This window comes from Nicotiana sylvestris, chromosome 7, assembly GCF_000393655.2.
Source record: "Nicotiana sylvestris chromosome 7, ASM39365v2, whole genome shotgun sequence".
NCBI lineage: Eukaryota > Viridiplantae > Streptophyta > Magnoliopsida > Solanales > Solanaceae > Nicotiana > Nicotiana sylvestris.
The window spans coordinates 162,275,783-162,294,812 of record NC_091063.1 but is presented as its reverse complement, the minus strand read 5'-3'; the positions used below and the strand labels follow the sequence as shown (position 1 = coordinate 162,294,812).

The window sequence follows — 19,030 nt, the reverse complement described above, 5'->3', positions numbered from 1 at the left end:
CGAAATAGCGCAGTCAGAAGTAGCAGCAACAATGGCAGAGATACGCAAAATAATGCCAATATTGTGTTACCTAAATGGGAGCAAACTTACATCCTCAAAGAACAGTACGGAAAAAAGTGATCATCGCTTGCCCACAGAAGTTACGAAGTTGTTCCCTAAACATCAGACCAACCCACAATCCGGAGGTAGGGAAGTATGCTATAGTGATGATTCCATCGATGATTCAACTGACGGAACCAATGGAGAGGGGGGACCAGTACCCTCCACCATAATCTCCCAATAATCCATCCATACAGTTTATATTATGGAACTGCCGGGGAGCTCGATCACCGGAATTTAGGAGAAATTTTAGCTCTATGCTCAACTACCAAAGCCAGCTTTGGTAGCACTGCTAGAAATACATCTTCAAGATCATGATGGTCCGAAGATGAGTTAGGTTTCACAAATTTAGCACAATCACCGGTTGAAGGCCTATATGTGGGGGGGGGGGGCTGCTTTGCTTTGAAAAGACGATGTACTTAAATTGGATCAAGTAGCAGTTACGCGCCAAGAGATACACTCCATTGTCCGAGTGCTTCCAAACCCTAATACTTGGCTACTATCTATCATATGCACAAAAAAATGATTCCTTTGCTCGGTCAATTCTATGGGAAAACCTAAAGGCATTGCATGATCACTTAAAAAGGCCTTAGGTAGTTGGCGGGGATTTTAACGAAATCACTAAAGCTTCGGAGAAATATGGGGGTTTAGATATCAAGAATCAATGGTGTGACATTTATACGATGCGTTAATTATTGCAACCTAGTTGATTTAGGATATATGTGTAGTAGTTTTATGTGGACGAACAATAGACATTTTAAGAATTAGATATTAGAAAGACTTGACAGATTTATAGCTAATTATGATTGGTTAAACATGTTTTTGGAAGCGTCTGTAGAACACCTACCAAGAACATATTCGGACCATTAATTGCCCTCTATTATTACACCTACATAAATATAAACCTCCTCAAGAAAAGGTTTTCTGTTTTGAAACTATTTGGACAATTCACCCACAATTCAAATCTTTTATAACAAATAATTGCACGCCTAATAAATATATCATAACTGCTATTAATGATTTTTCTAAGGAAGTTCATGAGAGAAATATATCTTCATTTGGGAACATATTTAAAAACAAAAAAAATCTTATTAGCACGATTAAAGGCATCCAAAATTCTCCAAACTATACTATGAGCCAGTTCCTACAGAATCTTGAGAGTGATCTAATTGACCAATACAGTGATGTACTAAAACTGGAGGAAGACTTCTGGAAGCTAGAATCTAGAATTAATTGGCTACAAGACGGAGATGCTTTTTTCACCTTACTACATTACAACGGCTTAGACATAACCGTATTAGTGCGTTAAAAGACTCGGTGGGTAATTGGATCTTGGATCAATATGAGATCAACAACATAGTTGAATCCTATTACCAAAATCTCTTCACCGTTGTCCACACATCTAACACACACCCAACCTATACCACTACTTTTAACTCCATTAATACTAGGAAAACTCAAATCTATTATCCACCCTCACTACCATGGAGATCATTAATGCCCTGAAGTCTTTCCAACCCCTAAAAGCTCCTGGTCTAGATGTGCCATTTTTCTACCAAAATTACGGGGCATAAGTTGGCCCCTCCGTAATTTTTTTCTCTACGGAGGTATTTCGTACAAAACAAATCCCACTTGAGGTAAATAAAATTTATCTATGTCTTATTCCTAAGGTACAACATCCAACTCTCATTGCTCAATATTGTCCAATAAGCCTTTGTAACATGTTATACAAAATAGTCACAAAAATAATCGTTAATCGTACTAAACCTTTTCTATCAAGGCTCATAAGCTCGGAACAATCTGCTTTTTTAAAAAACCGTAGAGCCTTTGATAACGCCATCATCGTTCAAGAAATTATGCACCATTTTAAGAAGAAAAAAAGGGTACCCCAAGCATATTTTTCTTTAAACTAGTCCTTGAAAAGGCTTTTGATAAAAAGGGATGAGGCTTTATAAATGACACCCTCCGTTACTTTAAATTCCAAGAATGCTTGATAAAGCTAATTATGTGATCCATCACCACTTCTTCCATCTCTATCCTCCTTAATGGCGCACCTACAACCTTTTTCAATCCATCACGAGACATTCGTCAAAGAGACCCACTTTCACCCTATATATTCATTCTATGCCTTGAGATGCTATCCCGCAAAATACATGTAGAAGTGAATTATAAAAATTGAAATCTAATAAAACTATCCAGACAAAGTCCCCCCATTTCCCATCTACTATTTGCAGACGACATAACTTTAACCTCTAAATTAAAGACGAAAAGCATAAATTCAAGTATTGATACCCTAAACCTATTTACAAATGCTTCAGGCTAAACCATTAACTATACAAAATTAAAAAAATTCTTCTCCAAGAATGCCTCCACGGAGGATAAAACAACTTTGCTAAATTCTTTTCATATGAAGGAGGGTGCAAACTTTGGAAAGTATCTCGGTTTTCCTATCTTCAATATACGACCCTGTAATTCAAACTTCCAATTCTTACTTGATAACTTTAAAAATCGCCGAGGCGGGGGTGGGGGTGGGGGGAGGGGGTGTAAAACTAATATGCTAACCATGGCCGGTAGAACTACTCTAATAAAGGTCACACACAACTGCTTGCCCAATCATGTTATACAACTTATCAGACTACCGCACAATATAAATCATCAATTAGAACATTTCCAAAGAAATTTTATAGGGTACAACCCAGCAAAAGCGCATTTTACATTTAATCAAATGGAAGACCATTCAAACTACAAAAGCTAGTGGTGGACTGGGCATCCAAAACTTAACTGATAAAAACAATGCTCTACTTAAATCACTAGCCTAGAGATTGTTTCATTCACCCTCCTCTCATTGGGCTTCAATCCTTATCTCAAAATACTCGGGCCAACGCAACCCTACTAGCATGTTTACAACCTGGAAAGCCCTCTAACAGGGATGAACCACTGCCAAAAGGGCATAACTTGAAAAATTGTCCATGACAATCACGTCAAATTCTTAATGGATCCTTGGTTAGGACCTAATATAATTTTAAGGGATCTTATTGAAAGTCCTCTACCACAAAATGAGTTAACCTCCATAATAGCTTTTTACATCTCGAATACTAGTATTAATCTTACTCAATTTCTCTTTGGCATGCCTAGTAATGTCCACAAACTACTAAGTGGCATCCATATTCCCACACTAACAAATAATATTTCCTACGATCAACTATACTGGGGCTCACGCCAAATGGTAATTTCACTATTAAGTCCCTCTATCACAAATTGCACGACCCACTCGAAATTCTTTTTTCAAATGGTTATGGAAACTTACACTACTACCAAAAATTAAATACTTCCTATGGCATATTGAGCACTATCGACTACTAACAACCAGCTACCTGCATAAAATACACATAACTCCCAGTTCCACTTATCCCATCTGCCATATAGTTGAAGAAACTATACATCACATGCTCTTCCAATGTTCACCTGCACGGATAGTATGACACCAACTGGGAATAATATAATAATATCTACGGGAGCGGGCTTTACCATTTCCATGAACAAACACCTCAGAAACTCTCAAGATTCGTTCTCACACAACCTACAATTGATGAATACGTTCCTCCGTATATACTAATCCCTTGTGCTCCCTGGCATATATGGAAATGTAGAAATCACAACATCTGTGAAGCAAAATATAACTATCCCAACTTGCAAAATATTATAGCTCAAGCCACTGAGTATCACTATATCATTGCTCACACTAACACTCTGTTTGGATTATTGTTCCCCATCGTTTTATAATGTATTGTATTGTATTGTATTATATCTTTTTATGAATATGATATTTGGATAGATTGTATTGTTTGTTATTGTTAAATAATATTTTGCTGTTCGATTTAACTGTATTGTAATTGATAAATTACTAAAATACCCTCAATTATTTAAATATTAAATTTATCAAAAATTATGTATAAAAATAATTTAAAACACAAAAAGGCAAAACACCTTAAGAAAGCGGAACAAAGGAACGAGACAGAAGAAGGCAAAACAAAGGAGCACATCTAGTTAGAATTGAGTTAAAAGTAAATTAGAAAAAAAGTAAAGCAGAAGGCGGCAAAATACCTTTAACATTGGCGACAGAAGTTCTGGAAAAAAATAAAGTAGGTTATAGGTTGGAGATTTGGAGTTAAAATAAAAGGGGGGGGGAAAGGTAAAGGATAAAATAGAATTGTGGAGTAATAAGTTAGGACATAATTGGAAAGAAAAATAGGAAAAAATCTCATCACACCAAATCGGTTGTTTCAAAAAAAGGGGACTTTTTATTAATCCGGAACAATGGATTTAACAATACAGTATAATTAATTTTAATAAAACAATCAAAACAAATATTATCTTGGGATACAATACGATATAACGGGGAAAAACCATCCAAACAAGCTGTAAGATTACACCCCACAACCATCTCCAACTTATGTAAAATGGCACCCACCAAACACAGAGTTCTTTAAGCCAAATACAGTTGGTGCATGCAAACAAAAAATGGCCTTGGAGGAGTTTTCAGAGACTCAAGAGGCCAATGGATACTAAGGTTTACAGGTCGGAGAAAATCAGACAACTATACATATATGGAACTATGTGCACTACTTGAAGGGTTACAAATCGCCCTGCACCATCAAATAAAACCACTGAAAATCAACGTGGACTCGACTAAGGTAATATCCCTACTACACTCTTATAGCTTCCATTACTCATCTTTACTCCATGAATACAAGTATCTGTTACATCAATTGGGTAGGCCAAAATTTCCCACACATACATGGAGCAAAATCGTATAATAGATGATCTGGCAAACCACATAGCAACTTTGCAACTTGGAGCTACTACTACTATCATATGGCAAACGCCACCTTTTGTGTTACAAGATGTGCCAGCATACCAACATGGGACTCTATACTTGCGGAGCTCAGCTATATCAGTTCAACATGATCCTCCCTCTTTTTGTTTAGATGCGCTGGCCAATGTTTGTAATATTCCGGAACAATCTTTTTGTACCACAGTGCTGACTGGACACAATGCTCATGTACTGTTACTTAAGTTTATAATATAAGCTATTTTTGTTGACAAAAAAAAACGATGAGGGAGAAAAACCAAAGAAGGGAGATTCCAACAACAATTCGCATTATCCCTTCTTGCTAACTAATAGTCCCTTTTAACCGTTCCTAATCATAATCTCATGGGCTTGGATCCCAAATTAACGTGGAAAGTATGCAAACAACTATTCTTAGAACTATTACTTAGGGATTAGCCAGTACTTAATTTGTCCTGAGAATTTGAACTAAAAATCTTAAATTTAGGACAATTCCGAATATTTTTGTCTCGAAAAATTAAATTGAAAAACTCAAATTCAGGACACATTGACTAATTCCTAAATAGTAACTCTTTAGAGTGGCTACTTAATGTCATTTCTACCAAATTAACCTTTGTGAAGGCCTTTTGAACCTTTGGCTTCTTCTTAGCCCAATATTGGGGTGAAGCTGATTCATAACATATAATTAATGTAGTATTTAGTTGTTTGTATATAAAAGAATATTTTTTTTCACTAATGCAACATCTTGTTGAAATTATAAAGTGGTATTCAAATTAAATGATGCGACAAATTACATATTATTATATGCGGAAAAATACATATACTATTTGAAAAATAATACTCCATCCGGTCCACAACAAGTGACCATTTTACCTTTTTATTTTTGTCCCAAAATAAGTGTCTATTTACATAATGAACAACAACAACAACAACAACAACCCAGTATAATTCCACAAGTGGGGTCTGGGGAGGGTAATATGTACGCAGACCTTACCCCTACCCCGAAGGGTAGATAGGTTGTTTCCAGGAGACCCTCGGCTCAAAAAGCAACAGAAGCCGCTATATTAGTACCATATAAATGCATAATAAAATAACAGCAATGCAATAGATATGAAATACAGAATACAAAATACGAAAAAGATGGTTGGTATAGTAAAACTAGCAGGTAAAGCCCTGCATCAATAGACGACCAATGACATTCTTAGTCTAACTCCTAACTGGCTAGTCTCACTCTATTGTGCTGTAGATATATTCACAACTCTCCCCTAACCTACAACCTTAATACTCGACCTCCATAATTCCCTGTCAAGGGCCATGTCCTCAGTAATCCTAAGTCGCGCCATGTCATGTCTGATCACCTCTCCCCAATACTTCTTAGGTCGTCCTCTACCTCTCCGCGTGCCCACTACCGTCAGTCGTTCACACCTCCTCACCGGTGCATCAATGCTCCTCCTCTGAATGTGCCCGAACCATCTGAGTCTTGCTTCCCGCATCTTGTCCTCCATGGGGCCACGCCCACCTTCTCTCGAATATCTTCATTCTTAATCTTATCCATTCTTGTATGCCCGCACATCCACCTCAACATCCTCATCTCTGCTACTTTCATCTTCTGGATGTGTGAGTTCTTTACCGGCCAACATTCAGTTTCATATAACATGGCAGGCCTAACCACTGCTCTATAAAACTTACCTTTTAGTAACGGTGGCACTTTCTTGTCACACAAGACTCCCGTCGCTAACCTCCACTTCATCCACCCCACCCCTATACGGTGTGTGACATCCTTGTCAATCTCCCCGATCCCCTGAATAACCGATCCAAGGTACTTGAAACTACCCTCTTGGGAATGACTTGAGAGTCAAGCCTCACTTCAACTCCCGCTTCTGTCGGCTCAACTCCAAATTTGCACTCGAGGTATTTACATAATGAAGAAGAAATTAATTTTATTTTTCCAAAATTTACCCTTATTTACATATTCTAATGTGTCAAGGTAACAATTAATTAAGGTTAATTTAGTGAATAGATCTTTTTCCCCCTAAGAGTTTGTATTTCCTTAATGGGTGTACCAAAGGTAAAATGATCAATTATTATGGACCGGATGGAGTAATTAATTAAGAGATTGTGGGTCAAACTAGTAAAATTAATAAGGTAGAATACATCGACAACCCGTTAAAGTTGTCCTCACTTTTCATTTTGGTACTCCATCTTAAGTCTGTTCCATTTGAACACCCAACCACACCTCGAATGTGTCATTTAAACACAATTCAGTGATGTGGCATAGTGTGTGTTGCCCACCTCTTTAAAGAGCGTGTGATGCTATTGTTGTTGGTCCCAAAGAATAAATAAATATCAGTAGAGAAAAAAAAACTTTTTTTCTCTCACCTCTCCATCTTCTCATTCCACCATATCCTGTCAGTTAACACCATGTGAGCTTTACCAAGCTTCACTGCGAACACCCAAAACAATTACGTCCAGCAACCCCTTCAAGTCTTTAAACGAACAGCCCCAACAACTACGTCCAACAACCCATTTAGCAGTTCTGGCGAAACTTTATTTTTTCCGGCGAAGTTTTATTTTTCTCAACATTAACGAAATTAAACTTTGTGACTTGAATCTGAAGAAAAATCAGATTTACATCTCAAAAAAGGGCGAGGCTTTGTTTTTCTCAGCAAATTTTCGTGAATCTAAAGGAGGAATTCAAAAGGAATTTTAAACCCCAAAAAAAATTGACATAAAATTCTCCCTTCCCCAGATCTAAAAATCCAAAGAAGGTAGTTTGGGGTTGGAGGAACACTGTAAAAATAGCATGGTATAGCCAGTTTTCGGACTGGTCATTCAAAAATAGCTAGTGTTTATGAAGTCAATGAAAAGTAGCTACTATTTTGCTGCAACAGAGACCGGTCCAGCATAATATACTGGAGTTCGGTGCACCTGTGTATGAACTCCAACATAATTGCTGGACCATTATACTTTGCTGACTCCAGTATAATATACTGGAGACTGGAGCATCGGTGTTTCAAACTCCAGTATATTATATTGGACAATTATACTTGCTGGAACTCTAGTATATTATGCTGGAGTTCTAGTGTACTTATGCTGGAACTCCATCATATTATGCTGGAGTTCCAGCACACTTATCTTGGAACTCCAGTATAATATGTTGGAGTTCAAACATACTTATGCTGGAACTCCAGTATAATATACTGACGTATTTTTCGGGTTTTGAACAGTGTTTTCGCTCAGATTTATCTTTACATGAAAAGTGGCTAAATTTCGATTACTTTTGAAACTGGATTATTTTTGAACGACCAGTTGTAAATCTGGCTATTTTTGAATTTCTCACGGGAACACTAATGGTGGTAGTTTACTATTATCATGTTGCTTTTTGTTTCATCTTCAAAACACTTTGATTTAAAGAATGTCGTTCCATTAGATTTAAAGAACATTGTTCCATTAGAACATCGTTGCATTAGATCTCCAAAGAGGATGTCGTTAATTATTGCACTTTGGGGATGAAGATTAGGAGAAAGAAACATGGTGGCAGGTGTGAGTTAGCAAAGAAGAAGACATGTGGGTAGCTTTGATTTTTCTTTTGGCAGATGAAGACGGGGTGTTGGGGGAAGTTGACCGAGGATTCTTGTTTTTCTTTAACTTTTTTTTTTCAAAAGATTTTTTTAATTAATTAATTCTAGTTAAATTCATGTATCTCTTTTTATTCATTATTGTGGCGAGTGACTTACACGTATTGTTTATATTTGGCTGCTTATGAATTTTATGTTTAAATGATACATTAGAAGTGTGATTGGAGTGTTCAAATGGAACGGACTTAAAATGTAGTATTAAAGTAAAAAGTGAGGACAACTTTAAGGGACCGCCAATGTATTTGGCCAACTAATAATAATAGTTTCAGGCAAAAAAAGGTCTATATTAAAATAAGAAAAAAGTTTATTCGAATGTCTCAACTTTAAGGGCCTCCTCTCTATAATTGAATCGGTGGTTAGCACAAAACAATGCAAAAAGTGTATGCCACGTGTCAAAAGACAAAGAGATGTAACAACTCAAGAGTGCACTCAAAAGTATCACCATAGCGGACTCCAAACGCAAATATATTATTTACATAACACAAAACTGACAACAATTTATAATTCCTTTCGATTCCGTCCCATAAATGTATTGTGTACCTACGACTCTTTCACTTTCTCTCTCCCCCCTTCGCTTTCCTCTTCATTTTCTCTCTCTCTTTCACGCACACACTGTACATTGACACTACAATTGACTCTCTTACTGATGAATCAGGTTAGTGTATTGATTTTCCTTTGTCATTTTTATGTTAGTGTTTTTACTTGTACTATGATTATGCCTATGTACGGTACATTCTGAAATTCGTTTTGATTTTGGACGACATTAATGGAGAAGATTGAAGGAATTGTGGAATTTGTGTTTGTTGAGAAAAATGTAGCTGTGAATGTAGTTTTATTTTGTGTTGCAATTTTGTGAACTCAGAAGGGCTCATGCATGTTAAAATTTCTTCTCAATTTTCGTTATTTTGGTACTCCTTTTTCTAAATTTAGAGTAAAAAGAGGTGGAGTATAAAAACTATCTATTTATTACTTAGTAGACATTTCCTATGATTTTGAAAAAAGCATTTGTGAAGCTTGTGTTTCAAGAATTGAATTGACCACTAGCGGAACCATTTACTGATACATGTAGAGTTATTTTAGCCCCTTCCCTCATGCAGTGGCAGAGTCTGGAATTTATACGAGGAGATTCAAAAGTAGCAATTTTTGAACCCCCATTGCCACTTCACCAGAATTTTTTCTTATGTCGAGCGGATTCATTACCTTATACAACCAAAAATTTCGTTTTACGCTATTTGTAAGGTGTAATTTTTATATTCAATTTGAATCCCCTTTCTTCAAGCTAGCTCCGCCACTGACCCCCATGATCAAACGATGCGACTAATGCTCAATGTTGTTGCATAAAATAGCATAGAGAAGGACCTATGAAAAGTAAATTATAGATTAATTAAAAAGCACAGAGAAGATCCTTCTTGAAGTACATTTCTTCCTTGGCATTATGGAGAGCTTGTATCTATAAGGAAGTATTGGGCTCCCAACTACAAGATTATTTAATTGTGTGTTGAAAGCGTTTCCTTTTCTGGGGATACGTGGTTCAACTTGTGTTATTTTCCTTTCCAAGACAATCCCTTTAACTTTCCTTCTTGTGAATGAGAAAAAGTTAAGGTTGCAAGCTTTCTTCCCGAGCGTTTCCCTTTCTGGGACGCGCTGCTCAATGCGTTTCCCTATTGTCCCTTCCAACACATACCGTACAACTTCCTATTGCCGAAGCCAAAGAAAAGTAAGGTTGAAAGCTCTCTTTCAAGTAGTGGTTATTAAAAGCCATTGCTTCCTGGTATAAAGCGATGAAGTGATGCGACACGAGGGGTCACTGCTTCATGGAAAAACCATGGGCTTTAGATAAATGTGCGCTTCAAAGTAGATGCAGAAGTGATCCCAATGAGAAACGGTCGATTTCAGTCAACTTTTTGAGTTTGATTAAAACCGACATTTATGTAAATTGAACATCGAAATTAGTTGTTTTAACTGAAATTTAATTATTATAGTACTATGTTCATGTATGTGCGGTATTTCTTTTCCTGAAAATAGTGTGCTTCACCTCTCGCTTTTTGCTTCAAACTCCATGGATCTTGTCGCTTCTTCGCATTAAAATACTGCTTTCAAGACCCTCTTTTGTTGGGCTGAGTAGTGGGAACACATGCTCTTCCAAATCATATGCTTGGAAATGTTGTATCTAATGTTACTTAATAAGTTGATTGCTTTGGTCAGAAAGACTTTGCAATTCGCTAGGGATAAAAGAAACCTTGATAAAGATAATGACTTTTTCCCGTTAGATAGATAAACATGAAATGCATAAAATTGCAAACTACTAAAATATTATTGCAATCACACTTTTTTTAGTTGTACAGGATTTGAAGACAACAACTGTTGTTAAAAGGTAAAACAGAAGGACAATAATTTGGTTCGCTAATTTATCCAAAAGAAAACTTGCTAATTACCATCAAAATTTGCTGTCTTCCCATTTTGAAAATGACATAACAGAGGTCGTGATTGGTAGTGTTATTAGTGAATCGGGGTTATGTTCATTTTTAAGTTTCTCAAGACAGTTAAGGAAACATTGTGTTTTCAAAATGTTCCAGAATAACCCCACATCTTAAATACTGCCAATGGATGTCAACTTGCCTGCACAATGTCCCCGACACAAATTTTTGCTCTGTGGTGACTGTTTGTTGTGAGAAATAACGAACAGGAGAAGAGATTAAAATAAATTTAAACTGCTATCTTAGACCTAATTGCTTTTATAGGCACATATTAGGCATTTACCTGATTTGGGATATAAGTACTTAATGTCCCACATTGAGGAAATGTGTATTTTGTTTAATTGGAAATTGTTATTGAACATTGAGGGAATGAGTTGTCATTTCCTTACATGGTCTTGGAACCCCCCCCCCCCCCAAAGCTAGCTTTTCTGGTTGAGTTACGCACAACTTTGGTTGAGGGAATGTATTGTTGTCTATGGTTTTGTACATGAGCTAGCTTGTGGATGACTAGGCCTAAGTTTTTTTTTTTTTTACACATTTAATCTACTATATTTATGCATATGTACCAAGTCTAACTGTCTAACATTTGTGCATCTGTGCCTGCAGAATATAGCATATCGGAGTGGTTTTGCTTCTCTAGGGGTCTGGTTTGATGAATCAGGTACTACTAGCTAACTGTCATGTATTTTCAACAATATATTGATTTGTATCTGATGCTTTGTGCCGGTGCAAAATGTTAATTGGTTCATTGTTTGAGTCTCAACTCTCAAGCTACTTGTTACTTCATATGAACTAGTTTGTTCCTTGTTAATACTTTGTTTTTCCTTTTCGTCTTGCTTGATGTGATTTAGATTATTTTTCCTGTTTATGATTGATGTGCATATACTTTATACACTTTTCTTGTTATCTTGCATTACTAATTTATTCTGATCTAAGGAAGTCATTGTCGTGTTCTTGTTAATTCCAGATGAATATGAAATCTTGATACATTGATTGTTCTGTTTTGGGTAATGGCTGCCGGAGTTATTCTATTTTGACGGTAACTTAGATTGACCAAGGAGGTAAGTTTGACACCCAAGCCTGCATTGGTGCTCTAATAGGTTGTTCAGGTGCCACAATGTGTGTGTTCCGAGCTAATATAAGCAGAGAGTAATTATTCTGTTGTAATGGTCTATAGCGAGTAATTATTCAGTTGTATTGGTCTATAGCTGAGCCCATTACATCAAATACTTAATAAACAAAGAGACCGAATAGCATGCCTAGTCAAGTATTTTCTATCAAGCTTTTAAATGTCTGATGATAGTATCAGCTATTTTCTGATTTTAGGTTGGCTAATTTGTTACTTTACTGTAAGCTTAATTTTATGAAGTGTGAAATCTGTTCCATTGTCCTTTGATGCAAGTCGCCAGAGATAAACTTCATTCTTCAAACGTGGACAAATTGTGACCCTTGAAAAAATTACTTGAATTCAACTTGAATTAATCCTGCAGCATGATTCCAATTCTCTTCCACCATAAAAAGGTCTAATCTTTATGCAGTGTGACTGTCTTTTACAGAGATCAGCATATATTAAAGAGGATTGCTCATGACATGTCTTACTTGATGATTTCTTTTTATGTTTTTACGCTAAATTGGTAATGTAATGACTGATTTTTAGCTCATAGAAGATGAACTTGCTATTCATGCTTTGCAAGATGATATAATTTACGCTGTATGTTGCTTTTTAGAAACCCGTGATGTTCATGCTTCTGTCTCTGGTGTCTTGTGTTTTGATGAGAAGAGGGTATTAAAGGGCATGGAAAGGAAAGGTGTCTTGTACAATATAGGTACGTCGTCTTATTATTTCTTTAGTTCTGCGGAAGATAGTTGCTTTGGCATATAGTATATTATAATATATAATGTAGCCCTTTTTCTTAGTGTTATGTGTGTTCCTTATCTATAATCATGCTATGATCGTTTCTAATAGTTCACTTTTGTGGTTTCAGACTCCAGTATTGCAGCTAAACGGGAAGATGAAATTAACCAAGAAGTATGTGACCATCCCTTTGGTAAATTGCTTTTATAGATCGTGGAATACGTCTAATCTAGTTAAAAACGTTTTATGCATTTAGAAATTCGCCCTCTCTTTTAACACTTTTTTGCCCATGTATGCTTTTCTTTTCCTAGTTTATCAGGAATTTGATACGTCGGTCACAATTTTATGTCATTGTTGTCGCGCATTTTTACATTTTTGAAGAACTGTTTTCCCCTATTTTTCTTTTGGAAGAGCCTGTATCTTGTTGCCACTGGCCCTTGCGGATTTCTCGGTTATCGCAAAAAAATAAAAATCTGTATCTTATTTTGTTTTACCTCTGTAATATCTCATAAAGTTTGTCCATCTGTTTCTTCCTTTTATGTATATGAAGTTTGAAAATTACATTTTAGTTGATTAAAAATGTATGGAAGAAGTATGTCTCGTAGTCTTGTTTAGCAGTTTTCCTACCTCTCTTCTAGATATAGGTTTCCTGATGATATTTTATAATGGATTTCTGAAAGTTATGGAAGTGTACGGAATATCATCTTCCATTGCACCTTGTAGCATGTATTTTGTCAAATGCGTAGATAAGCCGAAAAGTGCTTATAGATTAAACTGACCTCCACAATTATGCTGCAGTTAGACATCAAGGAATTGTTCTTTATATTGCTTTGACATTTTGTTGTACATCAAATTTGCTTTGCCCCTAAGTTGATTTCTCCTCTGTCTCTGGAATCCATAAGTTGTTTCCCACTAATTTTTTGGTTGTGGGATTCCCTTTCCTGTGCATGTTGGCTGTTCTGCTGGTTTTCTGTTTTTTTTTTTTTTTTTTTGGGGGGGGGGGAGGGTTGGGATTGGGGGTGATGCAGTTTGAGGGAGGTACTTCAGATACCAACGTATGCATTTTTCCTTCTGCATTATTTTACCCATTTAGGATACAGAAAAATTGTTCTTTCAATCATTATTATCTTGAGATCTTTGTCTTCACTGAATTACCTGGTAACTGTGCCAGGTGCTTGATCTAAAGCGAAGTCACTTTGAAGCTGGAAAAATTCAAGCACAAGATGACCTCTCCACACCATGTGATGATTATCTTTTAGGTAAACTTCTTTGTGTAAGTAATGATGTTTTTATGACAGAATATTGTATATCAAGAAGATCTACATGTGTTTTCTGGTCTTCTTGGAAACAGATATTGAATTTGCTGAAAGCATCACAGATCTGGATTATGGTTCAAGTAGAGGATTGCTGGACCCTATTTTAGAAAGCCAGATTTCACTATCACCTGGATTAGTTGTGCAAGAATCTCAAAGCCAGAATGCTATGTTTGGCCTTACCAATTCGGAGTTGCATGACCTCTCTCGTGATAAATGTGAAAGTCAGATACTGGTTGAATACAATGCTGTCAAATTCCCTACTGCGTTCACTCCAGGAGATATTAGCAATGTGGATGATGTGGCAGGCTTCTTTGCTGAAGCTGCATCTTCTGAGAAGATAAATGACAGCGTGATTGACCATTCTGTTCTAACGTCTAAAGGAATTTCTTTTATGTCTAATGCTATGCGAAATGAGGGGCAAGATGTAAACCGTGAAATCTTTGATATGCATGAATCTTCAGCAATAAGCCTTCCAGTCACTTCTCAAGCAATGAACATTGACATACCTCTCACTCAAAAGCGTCTGCGCAAGCCCACACGAAGATATATTGATGAATCCTCAGATCTTAATGCTAAACGTTCTAGGAAACGAGAAGAAGTTTCTACTTGTGCATCGGCATCAAAGGATAAGCTTCCTAGAGTCAGATGTCAGAAGAAATCTCGTGCAGAATTTACGGAAATGGAATTGTTTCCCGAAGAGTCTTCTTGTAAAGCTATTCAAGTGCCTTTTGCTTCTCTAGTGAATGAAGAATGTGATAAGAGGCATACATCCAATGCGATACAGGTATACACCAAAAAATGTTAAACAGAATGTTCAATTTCATTTTTGTAATCCTTTCTGATCTGCTCGGTGTTCATGTGTTAGCACATTAAAGGTGCTATTATGCTAGTAGTATTATTTGGGGTCGTGCAAGTGAGTTCACAAATAACAAATAAGCAACATATGAGCCATTAAGTGACTCTTAAATCACTTTGCTAGGTGGCACCTTGAAAGGGATTCTTGGCTAAGCCATAAAAGGCTCTCAAACTCACAAAAATATGGAAAGGACCTGAAACAGATTCACTGCCAACAGCAATTAACTCAATTAGTTGAATCATTCTAGGTAAAACATTCAGTTCAAAACAATTCAATCAATGATCAAATATCGATATGTACCTTAAGAGTTTTATCAACTTGACAAATAATCTTAGTTATATGATAAATTTGAAAACATTATTGAATTGAATTCTTTTCTAATTAGTTAATTCAAAAACTTAATTACCTCTTTGTTGGCAATCTGTTCAAAACCCAACGAGTCAGTGTAACACTGTGCTTGCTTGAACTTTTTAGGTGGTGGGTGGTAGGTTCAGGTACTTTTTGAAATCAAAGGGTGATCTTATATACCTTTGTCTTATTGAGCATATCGTGATACCCTCCATACTTTTATGGATCCTTGGTATCTTTTTGGTACTAACATCTTCTAGAGTCTTCAGATATCATTTTCCTTGACAGTTAAAGTTGATCTCTTTGAAGGTTATGAAAGCTCACAAGGAGGTTACAGTTGTGAATCCTAAAGATGATCCTATTGCACCGAAGAAGTTGGATCAAGATGGTGCACGGAGGAAACATCACAGGCTCTGGACTGTTTCAGAGGTCAGAAAGTTGATTGATGGTGTTGCCCAATATGGAGTTGGAAGATGGAGTCATATAAAGAAGCTTTATTTCTCATCTTCTGCTCATAGAACACCTGTGGATCTCAAGGTAAGCACAATGGTTACTCTCAGGCGTTCTTCAACCAGACGAGAAAAAAAAGGTCGTAGCATCATCTAGTGTTTGAATGTTAATATACCTAAAGTTGGCACTCTGTGGCTTAAACTTCTCGCAGGATAAATGGAGAAATCTTCTTAAAGCATGCTATCTTCAGAAACAAAGCAAAATAACGGTTAGTTTTCATATTCTAAATTTGATTAATGATGCTTGATGCTTGCTATGAATCAGGAGTCACTAATTAACTTAATGCAACAGTTTTTGTCTGTTTTTATTTTTTCTGTCTGTATAGTCATCGTGATATCTATTTTGAAGATTTTATTTGTGCTTGTGCACTGGAGTCATAGTATACTAAATTATGTTGGTGAAATCAGATTGTTGTATAGTGGAGTGTTATTGAATATGCATGAGTTGTACTTGCCCCCGGGGCTTTGGTCTAGTGGTAAGAGCGCAATACATGGTGTGGGTTAGGCTCACATCATGGGTTTGAACACCGTCGCGGACAAAAGCTTGGTATTTAAGTGGAGAAGGGTAGAGGGGTGGGCCCATTATCGAGTTTCAAACCTTTCGTCATTGGCCTCGGGCATTTCTTGGTGATTAAAAAAAATAGCACGAGTCATTACTCATCAAGATAGGAGGAAGATCAACTGTCAAGAATCTACACCCATATGCTGAGTTTGGTATACTTTTTACTCGAGCCACTACATTTGATGATTGATTAGACACACGGAAAGTTTGACGTTGTTTAGACATCCCCTTGTTTCAGAGAACTTATTTTTCTCATGATTGATTGGATTGTCCATTGATGCAGGAAAAGGGGAAACATAACTTGTCTTGGCGACCTCTGCCAAAGTCTGTCCTGCATCGAGTCAGTGAACTGGCAAACATGCATCCATATCCAAGAAACGGGAGGTGCAAGAGCCGTTCTCCATGCTCTTCATCCTTTCCCGTGCATACTAACAGGAGTAACATCCAGTGACGACCCCCAACTGTTCATCCAAAGATTCGTTGATTTTTCTTTTACCAACTTATTCAGCTGCACTTCCTCTCCTATGCAAAATTGCAGGAATAACATCCAGTGGCCACCCCAAATGTCCATGCAAACATTGGTTGAGCTCTCTTATACCAACTTACTGCATCGTTCGTGTATAGAGCAGCTTCGTTTCAAGTAAAAAGGTTTTATGTACAATCTTTCTTACCTCTAGAAATGCATTTGTCTCATCTGTAACCTTTTTGAACTTTGAATTGATACGAGGACTTCATGTTTCATTTCAGCATTTTGTGCATAAGGTAGTTCATCGATTAGTTTGTGCTGCTGTGCTGAGTTCTCATTTACTTCTTCAAATTGTGCAAGAATTGAAACATACGGAAATTGATTTGGGTCAGATTCTTTGCCATGTGCTTCACAGCAAAGTGGGAACTTGGAACTGGCAAATAACTAGTCTTGTTTTTCTTATTCAAGACTCCAGGCTAGCCAAAGCTAAGTCTTATCAATCTACACTTCATTTCTTACAACTTACATGCAATCCAATTACAACAGTTGCCCTATGCTACTCATAATCTGGAGTATGCCGATGATGAGAAGCCAACTAAGGCCATCTCTCCGACTAATCCGGTTTTGCATCGCATAGGCCCTTAAGGAGATCAAGCGCGCTTGGCCCTTTGGGGTGGGGGGTGGAGGGGGGGTCAAGCGCGCTTCCTACTAAAAGGTTCTTCAATCTGGCTACATATACTAATACTAAAGGTAGTCAAGATCTCACAAAACATGAAAAGAGGAACACACACTAGTAGAAACAATTGTAAGGCATACACGTACAAAGTTCAAGCCCTTCAATTATCACCATTGTCACCGCCGCCACCACCACCAGCTCCTCCAGTAGAGTTGTTTCCCCTCTGGTTATAGTACTCTCTTGGTATATTATGATGGTTGTCTATCTCGCGATTTGGGAACGTATACTCTTTCTTTACACCAATTCCCACTCCATTGTTCATTAGATGTTCTTCATATCCTCCTCTTCCTATCAAGGCTTTTCGTGGAGACGCCAACCCGGAGCAAGAAGAAACCATGACTATAATCATCACAAACACTATAAGTTTCTGCATGTTGAAACACAATAGCTTCATATTAGTCAAAGATAACAAGATACAACACCCCAAAAAATGAAAAGAAGAAATATGGCTTGAAGGAATTATGATTTTGCTATTTGTACTGAGAGAAATTAGCTCTAGAAATTTAGGTTTCAAGTTTTTTAGGTTATATAAATGAGGTGAGACGTAATGTGGGTTTTATGGGTTTTCCACCATAAAAGAAAATGATCGTGATTAAGCGAGTTTGAAGATATTAAACTCTTACTTGTTTTCCGATAGGATAGAGCAGTGGTAAAGTTATCTCCATACATGTGACCTATGAGTCACGGGTTTAAACCATGGAAGCCATTAATAATTGCATTATGGTAGGCTATCCACCTCACACTCCTTGGATACAGCTTTTCCCCAAGATACTTTGTGTACCCGACTGTTTTTTTTTATTTATTTTTTCCAATAGATTAAAGAAAATATTTTTTTCCGACAAGATGAAGCAGCCTAAACAGGGAAATCCCACATGATAAAGTGGAATTGGTGATACTTTAGTAAAGTCAACCGAAGCATCCTTAATTTCCATTATTAGCTGCATTTACTCTTTAACTTAAAGGCTAGAGCACAAAATTTAAGGAAATTGACAAAAGAAAATTGTTTTAGTTTGGCCAACCCAAATATAAAAATTTACTTTTCTTTATAGTTGAAGAAATGTGGTCTCAGACAAGGATTACATTATCTACAGTTTTTGGCACTTACACACACATGTTTTTAGAATTTTTAAAATATATCATGAGTATATGGTGATGAGTGCATAACGTGAAAGAATTTGAGCGTCCAACTTAAAACCTTTAGACAATGAGGTAACATTCTCTTAGGGGTCGTTTGGATAAGAATAATGTTGTATAGAGTGTATTAGCAATGCTAATATTAGTAATGCTGAGATTAGTTATGTTACTATTTGGTTTGGTAT

General features: G+C 36.7%; 1 protein-coding gene across 3 annotated transcripts; it reads left to right on the top strand.

The window, feature by feature from the left end:
* The first annotated feature begins 9,081 nt into the window (after nt 1–9,081).
* On the top strand, nt 9,082–17,286 carry LOC104242064 (uncharacterized). Of its 3 annotated transcripts, XM_009797042.2 has the most exons (10): nt 9,083–9,241; nt 11,670–11,724; nt 12,031–12,124; nt 12,791–12,889; nt 13,049–13,092; nt 14,090–14,177; nt 14,270–15,018; nt 15,748–15,975; nt 16,100–16,156; nt 16,793–17,286. In XM_009797042.2, the coding sequence occupies exons 4-10, from the start codon at nt 12,859–12,861 to the stop codon at nt 16,958–16,960; spliced, it is 1,365 nt and encodes a 454-aa protein (XP_009795344.1). In that variant the 5' UTR covers nt 9,083–9,241; nt 11,670–11,724; nt 12,031–12,124; nt 12,791–12,858; the 3' UTR covers nt 16,961–17,286. The 3 variants fall into 3 exon arrangements, with proteins under 3 accessions (XP_070006839.1, XP_009795344.1, XP_009795343.1); XM_070150738.1 differs by lacking the exon at nt 12,031–12,124 and having other exon boundaries at nt 9,082–9,241; nt 13,049–13,111; XM_009797041.2 differs by lacking the exon at nt 12,031–12,124.
* The last annotated feature ends 1,744 nt before the right edge of the window (nt 17,287–19,030 follow it).

Coding starts and splice junctions, on each gene's coding strand:
- LOC104242064 (XM_009797041.2), top strand. Junction 11,725..12,790: donor GGTCTGGTTTGATGAATCAG/GTACTACTAGCT, acceptor GTTGCTTTTTAG/AAACCCGTGATGTTCATGCT. Junction 13,093..14,089: donor AAGATGAAATTAACCAAGAA/GTATGTGACCAT, acceptor TAACTGTGCCAG/GTGCTTGATCTAAAGCGAAG.